This window comes from Salvelinus alpinus, chromosome 1, assembly GCF_045679555.1.
Source record: "Salvelinus alpinus chromosome 1, SLU_Salpinus.1, whole genome shotgun sequence".
NCBI classification, from domain to species: Eukaryota; Metazoa; Chordata; class Actinopteri; order Salmoniformes; family Salmonidae; genus Salvelinus; species Salvelinus alpinus.
Window position 1 is genome coordinate 88176738 of NC_092086.1, and position 25264 is coordinate 88202001.

General features: G+C 45.6%; 1 protein-coding gene across 3 annotated transcripts in view; it reads right to left on the reverse strand.

Annotated features, from left to right (window-relative positions):
* Nucleotides 1-1453: 1453 nt before the first annotated feature.
* The window catches only part of LOC139532830 (nuclear receptor-interacting protein 1-like), a 57590-nt gene continuing 33779 nt past the window's right edge, over nt 1454-25264 (reverse strand). For 2 of the 3 annotated variants that reach the window (XM_071330937.1, XM_071330944.1), the window contains one exon: nt 1454-8117. In XM_071330937.1, coding sequence (XP_071187038.1) covers nt 3771-7652 — 3882 coding nt within the window. In that variant the 5' untranslated portion in view covers nt 7653-8117 and the 3' untranslated portion in view covers nt 1454-3770. The remainder of the gene's footprint in view (nt 8118-25264) is intronic. The other variant, XM_071330952.1, reaches the window with a different exon arrangement.

A 25264-nucleotide genomic window follows, 5' to 3' on the forward strand; every position in this document is an offset into this window, starting at 1 on the left:
CGGCTAATGCAGCAATCACTATGCTAATGCATAAACAGCTAACTCTCGCCTTTCACCACAGTTGCTAAAGTTACCCGACACTAGCTAGCTAGCCAGCCATGACAGAAGCGCAAAAGAGTCGATAATATATTTGAAAGTGATAATACTTATTTATTCATGTTTACAGTGTCAATTTCAATCAGGCACTGACGTTATCCACCTAAGAAACACAGATAAACTGGAAGCAGAATTGAAGCAAAAGCGCGAGCAATTGATCATTGATAATTTTCATGCTGTGAGGATATTTACGGCATGTGTTATAAGCTTGAAGAAGTTCACCGTCAATCACAATCATCGATTGTGAGCTATTTCACGCTGTGAGCTTTTTTAAATGACACCGGGAACTTGTTTTTGAGGCCTCTGACAAGCCTATGAGAAAAGACAAGTTCTCTTGACATCAAAAGGCCTTGTTTGACTCAGTTTTATCATTGGTGACCTGCTGTGCTGCGTTCACATCCTGCTGGCCCCATGCTGAGGTCAGGAAATCAAAGGGGGAAGCACAGACAAACAGCCGATTGTCAAGTTTTACACCTTGACCTCGGTTTAAACTTGTGACTTGCCTCCTTTATGCTCACCGCTGTTATGGCAGTGGGAGGAAATGGAGGGGTTATTGGCAGTTCAGGCCTTGATAAGGATCTTGGGAGGGAGAAGTTCACCCAGGGGAAAGGTTACTGAGAGTTTAGAGAGTGCAGCCAGTCATGGGGAGGATTAAATAAAGGGGAAGCTAGTCAGGCTAGGGCTGCTGAGAAAACCAAGCAGGATTTCAAAAGTGCACTGTCTGCAGACGGACAAAAACCTGAATGTTCACCTAGTGGACTTCAACATTCAGGACCCAGGAACAAAGAAACTTTGGGGTGAACTTCCTTTCACCTTTAAAAAATCTCTCTCCTCTTTCTCTTCCTTCTCTTTCACTAAGGGCTGTTTTCTGTCCCTGAGTAGAGCTGCTGCTTCATGAAATGTCTGAAAACAGGATTTCAGGTTTTATGGCGATAATATAATGTGATCTATTTTAGTCTGAGGAAGAAATGTGATGTGGATTCAGCTTCAAAGGGTATACCATGATGCATGCATCCAGGGCACATCTGCTGACCTCCACTCCTGTCCTCACTCTTTTCAATGCCTTTCCTGCCTTTGTGAAGATCTGGCAAAGAACTCAGAATCAAAGTTCTCTGAACTCAGAAAATAGATCACGTCCACATTACTCAGAATGGACTATGAATGAGGAAACTGAACAGCAACTGACTCGCACTGACACTGACCTTATGTGCGTGGGAATATAGAGACATTTAAAACAAATAAATAAGAAACATTCAATGTGTGAGGAATAAACCATTAAATAAATAATATGAAATACATTAGTAATATAATGACATATTATAGTTAGGGAAGGTGAAACAGGAGCATAACTCAGTCAAGCATTTTAGTACTTTATTTTGGAGATATCAGTGCAAATGAACACCAAAAAAATTCAAACATAAAAAATGAAATAATGTTTCAGGTTGTCACATGGAAAAACGAAACACTTCTTTTTGCTACAAATGCATGTTTCAGATGCACGATGCACAATGATGATTGTACTTCATTCATCCGCTAAAACCCACAAGCGCCGTCGATCCGAGCTCTGTCGTCAACCAGTAACAGAAAATAAAATCACAAAAATATTCAATGCACGTTTATTTTCACACGTTTTCTCCACTTGCTCAGCAGTCTGTGGTTATTTAGGGACTGTTCATGTTCTAAATACCCTCTCTCTGTGATAAAAATACCTATTTTAAGACTTGACATTTTGCCCCATCACCAGTAGGGATACACAGGTAGTTCCCATGCGTCTGCATGCAACAGGCAGCAGTGAGGAGAGTCAGACAGTATTACACAACACAGCGCAGGATAGATTATCATTTACCACATAGACACATGCAAAGAACAAACCAACCAAAAAACGGGCATAGTATCCTCTGCCATTTGTATGTATTTACATTAATAGGCATTGAATTCATATTTACATTTTTCAGGGCATTAAAAACTAGGGTCATATATTTTTCTTCAACAATACAAAATAGTTATCTTTCATAATGAAAGTACTATTTACACAAATATGTTTAACCATTGTGAAAATGTTTTAACAATAGAAGAAACATCTACTTCATATGTACTTCATATGTATATGTATAAAAAAATATCACATGTAAGACTAAATGCATGACAGCAGTGTGTGAAACTGAAACCAGAAACAGTACAATCAAAATAAGGAGCTAGACATCAGATAAGCCCTCAAAAGACACCAAAAATGTCTCAATGATTCTTGGGTGGCAGGTTCACGTCATATCCTGCTGCTTTCAAATGTACCTGCGGTTTTCTCTTTATTTCCATGCAAATATTTAGACATTTTAATATGAGCTAAGAAACCGCAAAAAAAGTAAATGGTGTCCATAAAGCACGAGAATCAATAAACACAAAATAAACTTCACAAACTGTCAAAATCTCAACGGATAACAACACTGACAGTTTTTCATTACATGCCATAAACATATTATTTTTAAGGTCACCAAGAGCTAAACTTTGACAGTGCAAACTCAGGGGTACAATATCAAATGAGACTGTATTATTTATATCAGAATATTAATTTATATTTCAAAACCAAGATTTAGTATGTGTGAGAGAGCTGTGTTCATTTTGAATTCATTTGGAATGTAACAGTTATGCAGATACTGCAGTCTTTTAACTGTTGCTCCGAACCTGTATACCCCACAGGTATGCTCGGCAAGGTTTTAAAATACCCTCTACTACTACTATTTAGTAATAGCTGGATTACCAGTTGTATTACCATCTATTAAGACAATGTTACCTTGCATTTGCACTGTCAAAACGAAGCCCCAACAAGTTCATTTCAGATCAAAGCAAAATGCAATGCGTTGTGACCACATGAGCCCAGTCTATCAGTTGACAGCTGACTCACTGATGATCAAAAAATTAAATCACACTTGAGGAGAAGTTACAGTAGCAACCAATACAGAGCATTCAAACAGAATGGAACTCTAGGTACCTTTAGTAGATTTGATTAACATTGTTCACAAGGTTTTCCTTTAAATATGTCTCTAACGTGTACATTTTAATGTACTGCTGTGCTTGCCCCGGTATGACTTTATTTAGAATCTGATCTAAAAGTGATGATCTCTGTTAATCTAAAAAATAAATAAATATGCAGTGAACTGAGCGCTAACATTTTTGGAGTCATCAATAATAAATGTAGCTGGAAATGTTCTTCATCAATGTTTTACGAGTAGCAACAAAGAGGACACAGAATAGTGATATGTGTGCAATACAGGCACAAATCATTGGAGTAAAATGAATGGTGCCTTCTTTCAATCATTTGAGAATGTGAAATACATACTGTATGGAAATCACCAGTGGGCAACGTTAAAATTTGACGATTATTTTGGTGCACATAATTTGACATTCTGTTGAAGTAGAGCTATATCGTACCACCCATCCTGTAACCTGAGCCATCTAGAATTATGATACAATAATGAAACGAATGCCTTGAACTCATTTTCTCTGTTCTTCTCTTTCAAAATCCTCACTCCTGCATTACTTGCTGTTACTTCTTCTCATTAAACTACAAATGAATTTGGCAAGTCAGTAAAAAAAGGAAGAAAAAAAGAAACATTGCGATCTTTTCCCCTTTGTGTCTTTTTTATGTTTTAGTTCATAAAAGTAATTAGTTCATAAAACTACCATTTATCAGATGAGTCGCTCAGCCTATAGTTCTTGTGACTGTGCTTGTCGTTGTTGTAGGGAGGGGACAGGGAGGAGTGCTGGGTGGAGGTGGTGGTGGAGCTCAGTCTGTGGTTGTAGGCATCATTGCTGTTAGTACCCGGCTCCTCCTTCACCTTCACCCCCCCTGGCACTGACCCCTGGGTCCCCTCTGCCTGGTCCCTCCCCTCCCTCCTCAGCTGAGCGCTGCCTTTCTGCAGCATGTAGTATAGGATGGGGTTGGAGCGGGTCAGCCGGGGGGAGTCTGGGCTCGAATCAGAGCACTCCTCCTCCCGGTCCCGACCTGCCCACCGCCCTGGGCTCTCCGGCTCCCGTTTCACTGGAGTGGGGTCCCGTTTGGGCGAGTCCTGGTGGGGTGGGAGGGCTGTGTGGCGCCCCCAGGGGGAGCGTTGGCTGCTGTCCCCAGTTGGGGGGGTTGTTGGCTGCGGTCTGAGGTGGCTGGGGGGCCCTGAACTGAGGGAGTTATGGGAGTTGGGGTGGTGCCAGGGCAGGGTAGGCAGGTTGAGGAGGTTGTGGTGATTGTAGCCCGGCTGATTGAGGTTAAGGACGCTCCCATTGGCTTTACCATTGGCCTGCAGGACAGAGGGGCTGGGCCCCCCCCGGGGATGCTGGGACAGCTCCTTCAGACAGTTGTCAGACAAGAGCAGCTGTTTAAGCACATTGAAGCCCCGGCTCTCCCTAGGGAGGAGAGCTTCACTGCTGGGGCTCCTGGCTTGGGTCTCTTCCACTTTAGGGCCCCTCAGGGCCTTGTGGTAGTCAGGCTCCTCCTGTATCTGCTTATGGACCAGGCTATGAACCAGGCTGCTGTGGCTGTAGCTGCCTCCACTGTCCACCACTGCCCGCTGAGGGCTGCCATTGTTCAGGCTCTCAGCCAGCTCCGTGCAGAGCCGTATCTTTTTAGGGCTGGGCCCCTGGTGGTGGTAGTCTCTCTGCTCCTCCTTTACATGGACAGGGCTGGGCCGGCGATCTGTTTGCAGTTGTGCAGCGCTGGTGTAGTAGGTAGCGCTCTGCTGTTTTAAGAGCTGGCTCAGGAGGCCATATTTAGCAATGACTTCTGTGGGCCGGGGCTCTGTTTTTAGGTCCTGCTGGGGTTCAGAGAATGGGTTATGCCTGTAGTTATACCCTGCTCCTCCTCCCCGTCTCTTTTGGCTCGTCACATCCTCACACACAGCAGAGGACAACAGGTCCAGGCCCTCCTCCCCCGGTTCAGTTTTGACCTTGATGTCTGCTGCCGTGGGCCCGTTGGAGTTGTCACAGATGACAGAAGTGCCAGGGGGCTTCTCATAGCAGCCCCCCGCCGCCGTCTCCACACTGCCCCTCCCACCAGACCTGTCTCTGTGGGTGGCTGAGGCCACGGAGGAGGTAGAGGAGGAACCTGCTCCCAGCAGGAGCTGCAGCACCGTGCGACGCTCTAGAAGATTCTCGATCTGGGATGCGGGGGGCGACACTTCCCCCCAACGGCTGAACGACGGTGTGCCGCTGCCTGAGGGCCCGTCTGAGAGGGGGGTACATGTTGTGTTACTCTGGATGGGGGCGTTGAGCCTCTCCAGCAGGGCCAGAGGCCTGCCACCACCCACCTCCAGATCCTGGCTGGGTACTTTGCTAGGAACCATGGGCGGGGAGGGTGAGGCGGTGCCGCATTGGGCCAGGTTCTGTAACAGTTTGCTGGCGCTGAACGCCGGCTCAGTTGCAGCTTTCTCAACAGGGAAGGGTTTAGACTTACATAGATCCAGAGGGCTAGACTGGACATAGGGAGAGGGGTAGGAGAACGGGGACGGGGTGCTGCTGGGGTCTCGGCTGAGAGAGTACATGGGAAGGCCTGGGCCTGGTCTGTCCAGAGGGCTCTGTATCCTGACTTCCTCCCAGGGGGCCAGTGATTTAAGTGGGACCCGTGACAGACTGGACAGAGTTGCGTCATGCTGCAAATCTGGATTAACCACAATTTTGTTTACCTTGTCGTTATTCCTGCGCTCCAGAAGGAGCTGCATGAGAGTGACCTTGGGCTGGGATTTAAGGTCTGGGCTCATTTCAAGCTCCTTCTTAACCTGGGTGACCTTTGGCCCGGAGGGATCCGGCTTCCACTTGTTTAGAAGGGACTCAGTAAGTTTGTCTAAGGACGAGGACGAGGAGGAACAGAAAGTCGTGGAGGAAGAGGAGAGAATGGTAGAGGAGGAAGAGAAAGCAATAGTGGAAGAGGAAAAGACAGGGGGGGCAGAGGAGAAAACAGCAGAAGAGGAGTTGGAGGAGAAAGCAGTAGAAGAGGAGGAGTAAGAAGCAGACGTGGAAGAGGAGGTGGCTTTAGGCCTGGTCTCTGGAGCTCTGGTGCTGGCCCTGCTCCTCATAGAGAGGTCAATGGGAGAGCAGCTGGAGAAGGAGATCTCTGCATCGCTGCAGCTCTCCTCTCTCTTGGCCAGGCTTTTCTCCTGGACAGAGCACTCACTGTCAGAGGTGACTGAGGAGCCGCGGCTGGCAGGCAGGACCCCGCAGTCGTCCTCCAGGTGCCCGTTCTTAGTCAGCTGCTTCTGGTTGTTGTGGTTGTTGAGGAGCAGCAGGAGCAGGCTGCTGCAGGTCTGGGGAGGCCTGGTGGAGCGCGAATCAAATCCCCGTTTCTCCCTAGTGGGGGTTTGGGGTTGGGTCTGGGTGTTGTGGGTGAGGGGCAGAGGAGGGGGGGTTGGGTGTGGTGAGCTGTGGACTGGCAGCAGAGAGGAGGGGCTCCGCTGGCTGGAGCTGGAGTTTAGTGCCAGTCGGGGGAGTGTTGCTGTCGTTGTCCCGTTTTGGGTGGTTAAGGAGCTTAGCACGTCTAGGGTGGTGGTGGTGGCGCTGGTGGGCGGAGCATCTTCTGTGCTGGGCGGTCTCTTGTCCTGGGTCTGTTGCGTTGCCATGGCGGCCAGCCTCTCGCTGGCTGAGCGCCCAGAGAGCTGGGCCTTGAGGGCGTGCTCCCGGGAATACTGCTGCAGGTGGGCCTCACTGGACAGCAGAAGGGCCAGTTGACTGCAGGCCACACTGGGCTTGGGAGAGGGGGCAGGGCTGGAGCGGATCTTCACCAGGTTGGCCACAGCCTTGAGCCGTTCAGCACAGGACACAGCATCAGTGGCAGCAGCAGCAGCAATGGGGGCGGAGGGAGGCGTGCTGCTCTGCACCGAGCGGGGGGACTCACAGGGCCTTTCCTGGCTGTGGCCGTGGCTGTGGCCTCGCCGGCTGTAAGGCGTGCTGCTGTGGTTCTGCAGCTTGGTCTTCCTCATCAGGCCCTTGAGGCGGCTGGAGGCCATTCCGTAGCAGGGGAGCTGCTCCTTGTCTGCAGGAGGAGGGGGATCGGTGGGCGGGGAGTGCTCGCTGGGGGGTTTGGTGGACTGCTGCGACATGGCCACACTCTGCAGTCTGGAGCTGAATGACTGGAGCAGGGAGGCCAGCAGTGTGCTCTCCCCAGCGTGAGGAGAGCCCTCCAGGGCCCCGTTTTGCAGGCCTCCTCCTCCTCCCTGGCCGTTCAGCTCAACAGGGGGGGAGCTCAGCCTCTGGGCCCCAGGCTCGTTCCAGGGCCCTGAGCGGAGCAGCCGGGCCTTCTTCAGGTTCTGGGAGGCCCCATGGTGCAGTGTGGGACCGTTCCCATTGCCAGCCTTCTGAACAGCGGCAATAGCAGGGCTGTGGCTGGGCAGCTGGAAGGGCCGGGCCGCCTTGTTAACCTGCTCCATCTGGTTGCCGTGCCCGTGGGGAGCCTCCGATCTCCGGGTTGCCGTGGCCCCAGGCCCAGCCGCCACGGGATGCATCAGTAAACCTTCCAGATAAGTTAGAACAGCTGAATCCGTGTGTGTCTCAGGGCCAGGCTCCTCCCCATGAGTCATGTTCAATACTAGGATCCCCTCGTATGGTTCAGCACTGCTACTGGGAATAACAAGGTCCACTAGGTCATCCGGTACAGTACTTCCAGATATTGATAAGAGGTGAGGATGCGCATGGGCAGGTTCTAGAGTATTTTACAGGTTCTAGATTCCACTGGCTCAATGTACAGTATTCCCTTCTCCACAGTGGAAAATGACACTAACACAAAGAAACTGTGGCCATGACGGGAGCCATTTAGGGGCTCTCACCCAGCCGTCACTGGCATTCCTGTGTGCCTGTGACACCGGATGCTCCCAGAATGCCCGGGTCCAAGCTTATGCAGCGAACGGCGAGGAACGAGGAGTCAGCGGGTTTCACCACCACAGTGATTTTGATGCATTCCGTGGTTTCGGATGTCTGTCTGTCAGGAAGCCTGGGGGCTGTTCTCTCCGTGGTGCCTTTCCGCTCTCCTGATCTCAGAGGGGGACCTATGTGAGCAGAGAGAAGAGAGAGAGAGACAGAGAGAGGGAAGAGAAAGAGAGAGAGGGAAGAGAGAGCGAGAAAGAGGGAGAAGGCGAGAGATGGGGAGAGAGAGAGTAACAGCATGAGAAGCAGGGACTTGCAGCACTACATCACATTCATTTCAACACCTTGTCCACCATGCCTGTTACTTGGCAACATTTCAGTTTGACTGCACATGATAACCCCTAATCCCTGTGTCTTTTTTTATTTCAACCGAATCGATGACGACAAAAGTAGATTAGGGTCAGATTTTATTCCATTTTTTTAATTCAAGCCCACTACCTCAAGCCCACTACCCCACTACCTAAACATTGGTCTTCAAGCTGTAAGGCCCTCGTTGCAATGCGTCTGCGCTGTCTTTCAAAAGTGAAGGGCCTGTGAGAGCTGTGAATCATTTCTTATACAGCTTGTCATTTGAGTGGATTATCCCCCCTCCCTCCCTACTACCACTCCTCCTGCACTTGAGCACCTCACACTACCCTGCCTCCGTTTTCTCACTCTCACACACACACACACACACACACACACACACACACACACACACACACACACACACACACACACACACACACACACACACACACACACACACACACACACACACACACACACACACACACACACACACACACACACACACACACACACACACACACAAGTGCCGCAGAGGATATAGTGGCTCAGTGCTCTCCTACCTGGGTAAAGTCCTGGCTGCCCTGGTGCCTATGGAGAGCACTGGCCTTATCACCACCTGCCTCAGATGATCCCTGGCTGGACAAGATATGGACCCGCACTTCAGCTCTCATTGTCAACGACATCAGCCCTGAAGGTATTCCACAAAACCAGAACTGCATTGACTTGACATGAGCCCGGTTATTATGTACAAAGCCAGCACAGGTTTCCTCAGTACTGACACTGGCCTCCACAGAGAAGAGACAGGATATGGCTCGGTCGAGCTGCCAGGTGTGTGTGTTTTTGTGTTTGTTTATGTGTGTGTGGATCCGGTGCACCTGTCACACTGTGGCTGTGCCACTGTCAGGAGGGCAAGACACTGACACTCAAGCGACTGACCACTGTTGTCAGTTGACATGGCAATGTCCTAAGAGACCCGCAGTGTGAACCCTGTCAGGCTGGTCTCCATGGTTACGGGCCACGTCACACAGTCAGAGCCGTGGCCCATCAGGGTTAATTAATACAGAGTTTCCACCGCCACCTCAGCTGCCTTCCTGCTTGCCTGCCTGACTCCCAACGTCTCTCCCTGAAGCTGCCTGCCTGCCCCACCTTTGGCGTGACTCGCCGGATGGACGACATAAAGGGTCACAACGACAGGAGTCAGGATAGTGAAGCTCTTGATTACAATGAGGCCCTTGATTTTGATGAAGGTCATAGATGATGCTGTCTAACCTAAATAATATGGGTCGCAACGAAAGGACAGATAGGATTTAGCCTTATCCCTTAATTATGGAGGTCAGTGATGATGCAGACTAACCGTGGTACAGGACAGTATAGCCCATCATAATGACTGGAGGTCAGTGATGATGCAATCAGTCTAACCTATATATTAATATGCGTAATGAAGCAGCTAGGATCAACAACAGCACAGTAGGCTGTCTATAATCTGAGTGAAATCCATCTCATGGGATGGCCCAGGTCCACAGGTTGGCACAACTGTAATGTCCACCAAAGTGCAACATTGAAAATAGTTGGGAATTAGTTGTGGGATAACAGTTGATCAGCTAGCCCAACTGACAGCCTGCAATGAAATAATAGGATGGAACAAGAAAAGGAAAGGAACCCCAGCCTGTAACTCAAGGTTTTAAGGAACACGTCTGGGAACACGTCTGGCCAAGGAACACGAATGGCCAAGATCAGAAATGACTTAACTGATATTGGCCAATCAGCGTCAATTACAGTTCAAGGCCAGCTTTATGCTGTTGACCCAAATCTGACCACAACAAAAGCCAACCTGCTCACCCCCTGGACTGGAGCGACAGACCATCTGACGTCTGCTGTCCTGCTAATCTTAGATGGCAGGATTAGGTCTATTTTCCCGCCATGCTGGCCGACCCGAGGGCTTAACTCAATTAAAAAAGGAACACAATGAATGCTTTTGGTAGGAGCAGTAAACACGTAAATACATGTGTACCGTCAAGTTAACATAGTCACTTAGTTAGAGACCTGTGTGTGTGTGTGTGTGTGTGTGTGTGTGTGTGTGTGTGTGTGTGTGTGTGTGTGTGTGTGGGGGGGGGGGGGGGGGGGTGTATGTGTGTGTGTGTATGTGTGGCAGTGTTTAACTATACTGGAATAATAAACAAATAAAAATTTGACCAACTGGGGACATTTTAATATTCGCCACAGGTCAAATGCAATTTCTTGGGGGTTTAGGGTTAAGGTTAGAATTAGCGTTAGAAGTAGGTTTAGGAGCTAGGGTTAGTTTTAGAGTTAGGGTTAGGAGCTAGGGATAGGTTTAGGTTAAGGTTAGGTCTTCCGGTTCAGGTTAGGGTTAGAATTAGGTTTAGGGGTTAGGGAAAATGGTATTTTGAATGGGACTGAATTGTGTGTCCGCACAAGATTAGTTGTCGAGACAGTGTGTGTGTGTGTGCTTGAGAATCAGACCATGGAAAAAATTCCACAAATGTGAAAGACCCTGAAAATGAACTGGCATTCTGGCCTACATACTGTCAGCATGTTCAAAACCGGACATATTCTCGGCTGGTGGCAAGCTATTTAAGGCTTGACATTGAGCTTGTCTATAACCCATCAAAATATAATAATCAACTGGAAATAAAATGTAATAAAGGGTTACAAGGCCCCTAAAGTGGACTGTATTCATAATGTAAATCTAAGTGTAGGTAGGTGCCCTGTCCTGTCTGTGGATAGGTGGGGTTGGTGGGAACTTTGTGAAGGACAGGGCCCTTGACAGCAGCCATGACAGAGGTAAAAAAGGCCTGGAATTGCAGGGGCAGCACTGTGCACTGTGAACAAATAAATGACCTTAATATATGGAGCCTGTCATCTAAGCCTAGCCCCTAAAGCCCAGACCCCCCTCTGCTTTCAGCAGCACAGGCGATACGGGCGTGTGTATTACTATTACATTATCTCGCCTGGTGTATATATTGAAAATGACCTTACGCATCTGTTAACATGTCATATCATTCCTGGCCACCAAAACATGACCCCTCTCCCCATCTCCATGGTGAGACACCAGAGGGCCAATGAGCCACCCTCCACCGACTCCAGTTACCGTGGTGATTATCCATTATCTTTGACAATGTCACGCAATGACACCTAAACGCATTCTAAAGTGATTTTTACTACAGTGTTCATGGGCGAAAGGGAAGACAGCTATGGATACGAGAGTTTTATCATCCCCCCCGACTGACTGGTCACTCTCCTCCTCTACTTTCTGCTTTCCTCTCCTCCGTTCTCCTCCCCTGTACTCCTTTCCACTTTGCTCTCCTTCTCTTTGCTTCTCTTCTCCTCCTCTTTCCTTCCTCTCCTTTCTTCTCCTCCTCTTTCCTTCCTCTCCTCTCTATTTTTCTCTCCTCTCCTCTCCTCTCCTCTCCTCTCCTCCATTTCTCCAGAAGCACAAGGAACAGGAAAGTCAGTGCACATCAGCCATTTCATCTGTGGAATAACCAGAAAACTGGAATGAATACGACCCGATGCAGATGTCAGGGATTAGATATCCAAGTCTGACCTTCAATCCCCCTCCCCACCCTCCTCAAAATGAGAGTTTCCTAAATGACCTTCATTGTCAGGAATGGTAATCCATTTAAGCCATTTAAAATGTATGAGTCAAAACAAAAGAATGAAAAAGGGGAAGAGCCACAGGAGCAGGCAGTTAAAGTCAAGGTCATTCACACCGCCCAGGCTTTCCACTTGACGCAACAGCTGGTGTCCATGCAAAGCTCTGGGCGTTAATAAAAAGTGACAATGCAGCCCGAGCGGTGTGTATCACTAACGTCTGACACCAGCCTGGCAGATGTGTTCTCCCTGCATTAAAGGGGAGTCAAGGTTAAAGGAATTTAAAAGGAGAGGCGATGCCTAAACACTATTATATCATGTAATCTGCAGGCCAGCCTGCTGCACATACTCAACAGGGTACCTCACTTACACATGCAGCGTGACGGCCATTTGTAAATTCAATATGGCCCGGGCCTGACATGATTAAATAAGACAAAAAGCCAACCTGACCAAATGCAATTGTTCAAACTAGGAACACAAGTGAACTTGCACACAGTGGGGAAGTCAAATTAAAAGCTATGTCTAACCTTGGCAGAGGTAAACAAGAGAATAACATGCTACTGAACAGCGTGAGACCACAACCAAAGACTATGTTAGAGATAAGTAATTCAGGACCAAGTAACAAGGAAAACACACACGCACGCACACAGACACACACACACAGAGACACACACACAAGAACTAGGGCACTCTGACCCAATTCTAAGGCCGCATTGACCAAACAACTCATGCATAGTGCACACACTCCCACATGCTCTCTCTCTCTCTCTCTCTCTCTCTCTCTCTCTCTCTCTCTCTCTCTCTCTCTCTCTCTCTCTCTCTCTCTCTCTCTCTCTCTCTCTCTCTCTCTCTCTCTCTCTCTCTCTCTCTCTCTCTCTCTCTCTCTCTCTCTCTCTCTCTCTCTCTCTCTCTCTCTCTCTCTCTCTCTCTCTCTCTCTCTCTCTCTCTCTCTCACGCACGCACGCACGCACGCACGCACGCACGCACGCACGCACGCACGCACGCACGCACGCACGCACGCACGCACACACACACACACACACACACACACACACACACACACACACACACACACACACACCACACACCACACACCACACACCACACACACACACTAAAGAAAAAAGGAACTCCATTGGTCCCAGGCCTCCCACAGTGAAAACATTGAAATTCACTTTTATTAATCTGCTTGCATCACATGGAAGTGTTTTACCATTTTCTTTTAAGGACAACCAGGGCTACAAGTAGAAGACAAAACTATTTGACACAAAACAGTTGCATTCATGAGCTTTATTGACAAATGTCAATAAACAAATAAGGTCCACATAGCAAAAACATGATAAAAAATGTATTTAAAAGAATGTTGTAACTATATAAATTGTTTGCCCAGTGTGTAATTAATATATCATATAGTTAGTGACAACTGTGTGAAGTTTATAGTTTGTGACAGCAACTATGTGAGCTTATTAGAGTATTATAGACACAATGATTTCCTATGATCTTCTATGTAGAAGAATCTCTTCCCTTCTAACGACTCGTGTGGCTTGTGAGCGTCATAGTCATAGAAGCAAAACGTGTTCCTGAGAGTCTCAAGTTTTTCATAGTGAGGTTATAATAGTTTGAAGCTCAATTAGTTCAGACTTTACAGACATTTATGTGAGAAGAACTGTTTTTGTTTCCGCCCTTGCTCACAAACACCGCTCTAGCGAATGGTTTGTATCAGCAGATGCAGAAGACAAATCCAATGCAACAACCGAGCAATCTGTAGCTCAAACACACAATGTTTAAAAGGGGTTAGAATTCCAAAACACACCGACATTACCGTGGGACTCAAAACCACAAAGCTGTACTTCGTCCACACTCTAAACACACACCCTCCTGTTGAAACAGCCATACTCCCCAGTCTAACATGTGAATATGAACATTGCGTGATGACCTAACACTAACATCACTGTCCGACTAAACATGAACCGAACAGAGTTCCCCAGTTACAGTTCCTGGCCTATGTCAGTGTCAGACCTTGATGAGAGGAGAGGGGCGTTTAACTTCTGTACACATCAGTACAAAGAGTTCTCGGTGGGACAACAGAAAATAATTCATGCACATTGATGAGTCATCTAAGCGATTCAGAGCCTAGCAGACTGCCAGGATGATCAGAGGGGAGGACACAGCCAAATCCAGACGACCCTGGATGATATCACTCTTTCCCCACTGTGCCCTGGCCTGCATGGATGGCCTGCATGGCCCTGGGTCCACAATAGAACAGCAAGGCTATCAAAATGTTTGTGTCCATAGTAAATATTTGTGTGGCGGTGGAAGACCCACCCAAGGGCAATTTCCTGAGAGAGAGAGGGCTGGGGAATTAGTGTGTTAATTACAACACACACGCACACATTCCCATATGTTAATGAGCTGTGGCCGCTACCAATCTATACCAATTCATTCCTATTGGGCCTCCATGCTAATCTTATGCTAACATTGTCTATTCAAAATACACAAAAAAAAAATCCCACCCCAAAGCAACAAGCCATTTTCCATGGGAAGTGGCCTCAGCTGAGGGTGATTGAGGTTGGAGGAACTGGAAGCCAGAACAGCTGATTAGCCCAGGGCCATGAAGTCAAAGGACACATCTAGTCATCTAGAAGCCCTTTGAAGGTATTGAACCAGACCACTGGGCTGGCGATCATGATGATAATGGCTGAGGTAAATAGGCCACTTTCCCATTGAAATCATCTGTCCCTCCCTGTGTCAGGCTGCTGCTACTGCCCAGAACATTGGCTACTAAACCATGCTAAAAACCCCTGGCCTTTAATGAACAAATTCCATAATATCCTTGGCTTCTATCCTAAACAGCTCCCTCTCTATCTCTGTGGGAGTCAGCAGGATAGGACTTTATTGGTTTAAAGGAGTAGTCTGCTGATTATAGGATGAGTAATTATGGGATGCTTTGTGAATAGGATGGCCATCCTGTGACAGAGGACTAAGTGACAAAAAAAGAGGGAACATCTTTGCATTCTCGCCCATCGTTTCACAATTCATAATGCCTCCAGTGACCTACTTCGCCAGGAGTCTTTCAATCATTCTAATGTTTCTGCCCACAGTGAGCTCTGGGAAGGGCAGGGTGGGGCATGATTTGGGTACAATGGGCTATATCATTTCTCTTTCCACCATTCTACTTTTTCTGTTTCTTGATACAACTAAGAATATCCTCTCATTCAGAGTCACACAATTAAACACATATCTTTAATCAATTAAGTGCACTTAACCCACTAAAGGAAACAACAATTATGCATTACCTTTTGGAAGAAATGTGCGTGCAGGCAGGCAGGCAGCAGCAGCACCAATCTAGTTGTCAGGCCAGAAGCCAACATATGCCAATAGACATCCCAGGACACCTCAACATGATTAGGACTACACATACCCCTAGAGCTCTAAGCTAGATCCAGTACTCCTTGTGCTCAGACCCGGCGCCAGAACTAATCAGTTGGATGGGCCTTTGAATTCCATAGGGGGCACGTTTTTTCACAGGACCTCCTTTGTGTGCACGCAATATTTTAAATGGCTGTAATAGTAAAGACCATAGGCAGCTTGTGAGTTTCAAGTTTGGGGAAGCTTACTATTTAACCTACCATTTCTACCGATCTGCTTGGCAGTTATGATTATTTCTATATGCGCATTTTCTTGGAACAGTTTCATTTCGATAATAACTTTTTAGTTCCCAAAATCATTGTCTCGTGGTTAATCATAAAAATCTGAAGTAAAAAGATAAAAATCTCAAAGTTAAAATGAAACTATGCCGAGAGCACTAGCCTCTGCCATATGGACAAACTGATACACTGTGATCCATTAGAGGCTAAAGAAACGAGGGCATAGAAGTCAGAGATGCAGCAGTAAGCCTACAACGTTCATCGTCAACTAAGTCAAATACATGGGCCTAAAGCTGATGAATAAAAACAGTAGAAAATATCCTGATGAAAATTCTGGTTCTTTCAATCACATTCATCTCTCTATTCCACCTGTCTGCCTCTCTTTTATCTGTCTTGACTTGAGCTACTGCTAGTGAAGTGCAACATTGTATCAAATCATCACTTGGTCCGGCCTGATGCTGTCTCTTGCGAACTTGTAACATTGTATCAACTAGCCTATTCTGGGCCCTGAAAATTTCCTGCGCCAGTGAGCTCAGGGCAGAAAGCTGTTTTTTATGGCATTTCCACTGGATATATGGGACCATGAGATCATGATATTTTGCTCTTTCACACGGCTTGGTGATTATCGAGGCTAGAAGTGTTGGAAAGATTCAAAGGCTGTGGAACTATCATTCGCAGTGGATGCTAAAAAACTGACTTCGTTAACTTGTATGAGGCAAACAAAAAATGTGTGGTGTAACGTGGTGAGTTAAGACAATCAGAATCAGTCATTGCCAAATGGGCACTTTCCTACATACGCATGCATTCTGGAGAGAGACACCATATCTTCACCACACCCCCTCCCCTTCTTCTTGATGCAACATTTTAAATTACACTCAAGACACATTATCTTCAAACATATTTTAGATGCTTTTCACTGACAGCCGCACCTCAATCAGCTAGACCTATTACCACATGCACTACCCAAATTGTGGGCTTCCCAAACACACTTGTGATTTGAAACAATCCACAGCAAAACATTTTTAAAGAAGCTAATGATCCTCTGTGGCTAAGTCATGCTCCTTGGTGAAGTATTTTGAATGATTTTATTTAGACAGGAGTAATTATATAATTTTGGCCAAATATCAATATACTTTTGGACAATCCAGCATCCCGACAGTGCACTGTGCACGAGCAAACTTTCCTTTCCAATTCGCAAGAGACTGGAACCAAAGATCTGTATATAATGATGAGAGGCTCATGTCTCCGCCCTAACAATAAGAGTATTTGTCCCAAAGGGACGAAGGCAGGCGACAAGCTTAGGTCTGCATATTATTCCCATAGCTGTTTCGCTCAATCGGATGCTTTAACTGAGATTGATGCATCTTTCTGTTGGAGAGCGTCTCAGTCAAATAAATGATAAATATTTAAATATTTTATTTGGACGGGCAAGGAGGTACGGTACGGCGTGCCAGGCCCCCTAAGGCCCGCCCTGAACGCCGGCCCTGCTTGTGCTACAGCTTGAGCTAAACCACAAACACTTCAGTGCTATTATACTACAGTACTTCTGCTAGCTAGCTAGTAGCTACACATCCCTCCATACTGTCCTGATCAGGGTTAGGGCTCATTTCCGTTTTAATTCAGGAAGTGAATAGAAAATTACAGTTCAAGAATGTGAAAAATCCTCACTGAAATCAAATAGCACTTTTAAATTGTAGAATTGGGAATCTCAAATGAATCATCTGAATGTAAATTAAATTGATCTCAACTCCAGGGCTGTAGGCCATAACACCCTGCCCCCTCCACACTGACTGAAGGGTTTAACTGGCTAACAACGCACGCACGCACGCACACACGCACGCACGCACGCACGCACACACAGTACGTTCCAGTTACTAGTAACAAGTAAGCATTCATTGAAGCACTGCAGTGTGTGCAGGACAGTACAGGCCTTCAACTTGAGTTACTCAATGAGAGGGGGCAGCACTGAGCTAGCCTGCAACGCCACTTCCTGGAGTAGCTTAACCGACTTCATTTGGCTTTAATGCGCTATTAAGTCTTCACATAAGAATGAATTGTGTCACCTGATCAATTGGTTTTCCATTTATATATACAGTCATTGGCACCAACCCTCCATCATTGCTTTTACTTTTTAGTAATGGAAGCAGACTAGGCTATGTAGTGATACATACAGTAGAAAGACCGACAGCAGGAATAATTCAGTAGCAGTCTGTAGTGAATGCTACCCTAAGCAGGCTAGGCTAGCTAACACAAGTCTTCTCTGATTGCGAGGTGAACACAGACACACATAATTCTCCCCTACCATGTCATCCTTAGCTGTGAAGGCTGATACAGGTAAAGTGTAGTAATCAATGTGCTCTACTGGCAGGAGCGCTCTGCAGAATATTAATCAGGCCCTATACTGCCCTACCCTCCCTCATTCTCATCCCCCTTCTCCTTCTTCTCTCTCTCCTTCCCTCCCTCTGTTCGTTCTCTCTTTCTCCTTCCTCGCTCACCTTTCTCATGACTTGACATCCCCCTGTGCCCCAGACCTGACCAAACGCTAAAGGAGAGCGTGCTGTCTTCTGCACAGATAACTGCTGCCACTAATCAGGCCTACGTGCACCGGGCCGTGGGATTAAAGAGCTCGCACAGCTTGACTCAGGCACTGAATAGCACAGCCACACATACACACACAAACAAAAATACAAACACACACTCACACACTCATCCACTCGCACAATGAGGTCAAAATAAAACCTGTAACAACCCAGAAGTGTCTCGCCCTACTAAAACGAGGTCAACATAAAAATCTGCAGCAGGAGAACAGTTATAAAATAACTCACAGCACAACACGATTAGAGCTAAATTTACACCTACAGTCAAAATGGAACCTTTGGCAAACCATGCCTCTTATCTCTCTCTCTCCATCTCTCTCTCTCACTCTCTCTCTCTCGTTCTCTCTCCCTCTCTCTCTCTCTCTCTTTCCCTCTCTCTCTCTCTCTCTCTGAACATACTTCATGAACACTGCTTCATGGTGTTGTGTACATTTAAAATGAAGGGCACAAACTTGACAACCATGAATTGACAGAGATGGTTTATGAGGGGGGTCTCATTCTCTGGCTCTTTATCTGTCTCCACAGTATCAAACAGTTCCTCTAGTGTGTCTGTCTGTCTCTCTACGTGGAGGTAGGAGCAGTGCGTCCTCGGTCCCAGTGTGTGTGCACACAGAGACAGGCCAGCCGTGGAGCACAGATAGGAGAGAGAGGAGAACGCCACCCTATGCATCAGCAGGGATATTTCATTATGTACATAACGAGTGCCATTAATCGCTCTTAACAAGAGGACGCAACCTCACCTTGGTAGTCTAACACGCATAGCAGGGGGGTGGGGTGGAGGGGAAGGGGGTGGAAGGGAGTAGGGGTAGAAATGTAAATTCTTCACACTCAGGGATCTGCCATCGTCTGTGCTACTGCTGCTGCCCGACTGACCAATACCCCAGCCAGAGTGTGAATAAATAAATAAAAGAAGGGGAAAATGCCGCAGTGTTCGTGCCACAAGGCTTGTGCCCTTGACATACTGACATGGGGCCCCTGTCATGTGACACTCTGTCATCAGCCGCGCAGCCACCTGGCAGTCCCCACCTTCCCCTGTCCTCATCCTCCGGTGACCCGATGCAGTTCGCTCCACCCCCCACCCCACCCCCCTTCTCCTTTCCTAAACCTCCTCCCTCCCACGCAACAGCGCGGCAAGGTAGGGGGGGTCACCGTGTCCTCATCTGTAATCCGCTGCCATTCGTCAGCAGCCCCGGCCCAGGCTGGAGGAGAGAAGAGAGGCAGCCGCTCCAACAAGGGGAGAATGCCCAATTAGGCAGCTGTCACCCTCAAACATACGCACACAGACACACACACACACAGCCTAGCACAGCAGAGCGGGAGAGAGCAGGGGAGAGAGAGGGATCGAGGGAGGGAGGCAATGGAGGACAGACAGTGCCTTCAGAAAGTATTCACACCCCTTGACTTTTTCCAAATTATGTCGTGTTACAGCCTGAATTTCAAATGGATTCAATATAAATGTTTCTGTCACTGGCCTATACACAATGCCCCATAATGTCAAAGTCGAATTATGTTTTTGAAATTTGTACAAATTAATTAAAAATGAAAAGCTGAAATTTCTATAGTCAATAAGTACTCAACCCCTTTGTTAAGGCAAGCCTAAATAAATTCAGTAGTAAAAATGTGCTTAACAAGTCACATAATAAGTTGCATGGACTAAATCTGTGTGCAATAATAGTTTTTAAAATGTTTTTTTTGTTTTTTTAATGACTACCTTATTTCTGTACCCCACACATACAATTATATGTGTTTCCTTAATCAGTATTTATTTATCTGTATATGTTACGTTACGTATGTATATATGTATGTGTATATATACAGTGTGTATGTATGTATGTATGTGTATATGTATGTATGTACACTACCATTCAAAAGTTGGGGGTCACTTAGAAATGTCTTTGTTCTTGAAAGAAAAGCACATTTTTTGTCCATTAAAATAACTTCAAATTGATCAGAAATACAGTGAAAACATTGTCAATGTTGTAAATGACTATTGTAGCTGGAAACGGTTGATTTTTTATGGAATATCTACAAAGGCGTACAGAGGCCCATTATCAGCAACCATCACTCCTGTGTTCCAATGGCACGTTGTGTTAGCTAATCCAAGTTTATCATTTTAAAAGGCATGCTTGCCTAGAAGGCAAGCATCCTGGAGTCCCCTCATCACTGTTGACGTTGAGACTGGTGTTTTACATGGGTACTATTTAATGAAGCTACCAGTTGAGGACTTGTGAGACGTCTGTTTCTCAAACTAGACATTCTAATGTACTTGTCCTCTTGCTCAGTTGTGCACTGGGGCCTCCCACTCCTCTTTCTATTCTGGTTAGAGACAGTTTGCGCTGTTCTGTGAAGGGAGTAGTACACAGCGTTGTACGAGATCTTCAGTTTCTTGGCAATTTCTCGCATGGAATAGTCTTCATTTCTCAGAACAAGAATAGACTGACGAGTTTCAGAAGAAAGTTATTTGTTTCTGGCCATTTTAAGTCTGTAATCGAACCCACAAATGCTAATGCTCCAGATACTCAACTAGTCTAAAGAAGGCCAGTTGTATTGCTTCTTTAATCAGGACAAGAGTTTTTAGCTGTGCTAACATAATTACAAAAGGGGTTTCTAATGATCAATTAGCCTTTTAAAATGACAACTTGGATTAGCTAACACAACGTGCCATTGGAAAACAGGAGTGATGGTTGCTGATAATGGGCCTCCGTACGCCTATGTAGATATCCCATTAAAAATAAGCCTTTTCCAGGTACAATAGTCATTTACAACATTAACAATATCTACACTGTATTTCTGATTAATTTTATGTTATTTTAATGGACAAAAAATGTGCTTTTCTTTCAAAAACAAGGACATTTCTAAGAGACCCCAAACTTGTGAATGGTAGTGTATATATGTATGCATATGTATGTATATGTATGTATATTATTTTACTGCTCTAGGGATATAATTATTGTTTGGATAACCTTATTTACTATTATGTATTGATCTTTATCTTACATTTTTTCACTCTTTATGGGATGCACAATGCAGAGAACACCGGAAGAAGAATTATCATTAAATTACCACAGTGAATTATTATGTTTGTTTAAAAACGTGGTTTAGAAAAATAAGATGTATTATGCAGGTTTATTGTTTAAGTTAGAACAATTACGATGAAAAGGGGGTGGATTACAGCCTCTTTTTTTACTTTTTCTTGTCACTCCTGTCGGCCACCCCCGTGGAGGTTTGTGCTCTTTGATTGGCTCAAAGTCAAGTTGTCGGCCACTGACGTGCAGGACAATTTTACAAGTAGAAATGGCAGGTTCATCGGTATCAGGGCGGTACGCAGCAGGTACGTCTTTTGTTCTAGCAATTGAAAGAACGGCTTCCTACTGTGCTAAGTACCTATCGGCCGTCAGTTTTCTCGGTGTGTCTGACCTCTAATGTGAGAAGGAGGAGGAATGGTTCAGGAAGGGTTTTGAAGTCACTATTTGCGTTACATTACGTTTAATATCAAACCACCACCTATGCCATTCTCTCTTACTAACACTGGACATTATCAGAGCTCACTGACAGCCTTTCCACTGGGGCTGAGTTTGACATTTCAAAGAGCCCCCCCCTCTCTTTCTCTCTCTCCCCGGGAGATTTGTCAATGACAATGTCTCCTCTCTATCAATAGCCTGCAGATGTGATGAAATGATAAAGGAGAGGTAGAAGGAGACTTGTCTAGAAAGAAAGAAAGAACAGCAAGTTTCCCAAGGCTTTCTCCCTTGGTTGAGGATAATCGTAAGTTGTTCTTCAAATACAAAAAAACTCAATTTAATGGTAGCTGTCCCACAATTTATCCACACTAAACCATCTGTCTAATCAGCCATGCTGGTGGAGAAGTTCTGAGGGAGCCCCACCAGACAGACAGAGAGACAGACAGACAGCGAGATAGAGGACTTTCCATTGTGTCTCGAAGTACACCAGATATCAAATGGCTGACAAACAGCCCCTAATTGGATAACTCATCATCTCCCAATACATCTGTTTTGAGTAATGGGAGAAGTAATCAGCAGAAATTATACAGTGAGTACTGCCTGCCAAACAGGAAGCAGCAAGATTTATGCCCTGGCCAATCACCATTGCTCCTTATTGATTGTTTTCTCTAAATTGTTTTCCGTTTAATCAACAACAAAAAAGATCTAAATTCGAACAAGTGAGACTGACTGAGATGGGGGGGAGGTTGTTTGTGGTTCGGTTTCAGCATGCTTAGCTAGTTTGAAAAGTAGCAGCGTTTGTTAAGTTAACTAGTTAAACATCTATAAAACATCTATTGGGGACTATATACACCAAGTGTTACCAAAGATTTGTTTCCGTCTTCTTGTCTAAGTAGCCTTGTCCGAGCCAGAATGGCCCATAGGGCAGGAGCCTATCTACTCTTTCTGTAGAGTGAGGCAGCTTGATGTAAGCAGGGCCTTACAATCAATCCATCTCCTTAATGCTGAGTAGAGTAGAGGCATCGGATCCCATTTTTCGAGTCTTTGGTATGACTCAACTAGCAATTAGGTCCGTGCACAGACCTTTCAGGGGGCAGGTGCCAAAAAACTAAAACAATCTATTTCATAATTCATATCTTGAAACTCGTGACTGTAGAGAAAAGCCCAGCATCCTGGAGTCGCCTCTTCACTGTTGATGTTGAGATTGGTGTTTTGCGAGTACTATTTAATGAAGCTGCCAGTTGAGGACTTGTGAGGCGTCTGTTTCTCAAACTAGACACTCTAATGCACTTGTCCTCTTGCTCAGTTGTGCACCGGGGCCTCCCACTCCTCTTTCTATTCTGGTTAGAGACAGTTTGCGCTGTTCTGTGAAGGGAGTAGTACACCGCGTTGTAAGAGATCTTCAGTTTCTTGGCAATTTCTCGCATGGAATAGAAAATCTGCCGTTTCCAGCTACAATAGTAATTTACAACATTAACAATGTCTACACTGTATTTCTGATCAATTTGATGTTATTTGAAAGGACAAAAATTTGCTTTTCTTTCAAAAACAAGGACATTTCTAAGTGGCCCCAAACTTTTGAATGGTAGTGTACGTACGGTCACTGTGGGGACAACGTCGTAGATGCACTTATTGATGAAGCCGGTGACTTATGTGGTATACTCCTCAATGCCATCGGATGAATCCCGGAACATATTCCAGTCTGATCTAGTAAAACAGTCCTGTAGCTTAGCATCCGTGTCATCAGACCACTTCCGTATTGAGCGAGTCACTGGTAGTTCAATGCTTGAGTTTTTGCTTGTAAGCAGGAATCAGGAGGATGGAATTACGGTCAGATTAGCCAAATGGAAGGCAAGGGAGAGCCTGTACGCGTCTCTATGTGTGGAGTATAGGTGGTCTAGAGTTTTTTCCCCCTCTGGTTGCACATATGACGCTCTGGTAGAAATGATGTAAAACGGATTTAAGTTTTCCTGCATTAAAGTCCACAGCCACTAGGAGCGCCGTTTCTGGGTGAGCATTCTCTTGTTTGTTTATGGCCTTATACAGCTTGTTGAGTGTGGTCTTAGTGCCTGCATCGGTTTGTGGAGGTAAATAGACAAATACAACAAATACAGATGAAAACTCTCTTGGTAAATAGTGTGGTCTACAGCTTATCAAGAGGTACTCTACCTCAGGCGAATACAAAACCTTGAGACTTTAACCTTTAATATTAGAAATCTCGCACCAGCTTTAGTTGACAAATAGACATAGACCACCACCCCAGTCTTAACGGAGGTTACAGTTCTGTTTTGCCGATGCTCGTAAAACACAGCCAACTATGTCCTCGTTCAGCCACGACTCGGTGAAACATAAGATATTACAGTTTTTAATGTCCCATTGGTTGGATAGTCTCGAACAGAGCTCATCCAGTTTATTCTCCAGTGAATGCACGTTCGCCAGTAGGACAGATGGTAAAGGCGGATTATCCATTCGCCTCTGATTCGTTAAATACATTTTTAAAATTCAGTCCGAGGTGAGTAATCGCTGTTCTGATGTACAGAAGCTCTTTTCGGTCATAGGGGATGGTGGCAGAAAAATGATGCACAATTTTTTTTACAAACAACACACAAAAAACACACAGAATAGCATAATTGTTTAGGAGCCCGTAAAACAGCAGCCATCCCCTCAAGCACCATTCTGTAGTTAGTCTGTGTAGGCAAGGTTCATTTACTCCGTTTTGGTATAATGCTTCTTAATAATGGAGCTGCTAAAAAGAGAAACAGCCTAGTCTTCAGTAAAACATCAGAAGGTTTCTTGAAGCAAGAATAGGCACCCTGTTGACTTTCTTTTGTTAGCAGCTAGTCTGTCCAGAGCAGAATGAATGGGTTATCCCTTCAGTATTCTAACTCCTACCAGCCAAAACAAGTCAACAGATGAGGATTTGGAGGCCACAACCATTGGATCTTTAAATAACTTTAAAGGCACAGCGCAGTCTAAAACTAGATTTTCCTGTGTTATATATATATTTCCACACTATAAGGTTGGAATAATACTGTGAAATTGTGAAAATTATGATAATGCACTTTTAGTGTAAGAGCTTAGTTTTGGCCTACCAGGTGGTAATTTATACTGAACAAAAATATAAACGCAACATGTAACAATTTCAAAAATGTTGCTGAGTTACAGTTCATATAATCAGTTAATTGAAATAAATAAATTAGGCCCTAATCTATGGATTTCACATGACTGGGCAGGGGCACAGCCATGGATGGGACTGGGAGGGCATAGACCAAACCACTTGGAGGCCAGGCCAACCAACTGCAGTGCCAGCTCCAGCCAATCAGAATGAGTTCCCCCCCCACAAAAGGGATTTATTACAGACAGAAATACTCCTCAGCTCCTTATCTTGACAAAGGATAAAATGCTAATGAACAGGGATGTAAACAAATTTGTGCACAAAATTCTAGATAAATATATTTTTTGTGTGTATGGAATCTTTTATTTCAGCTCATGAAACATGGGACCAACACTTTACATGTTGCGTTTATGTTTTGTTCAGTGTAGTTAATAGACCAATAAGAAAGAGAGTTCCAAACCTCTCTGCCGATAACAACTAGTTTTCAGTTTTCCCCTCCCCATTCAGACCACTCCCAGGCAGACCATTCCCAGATACTCTTTGCTA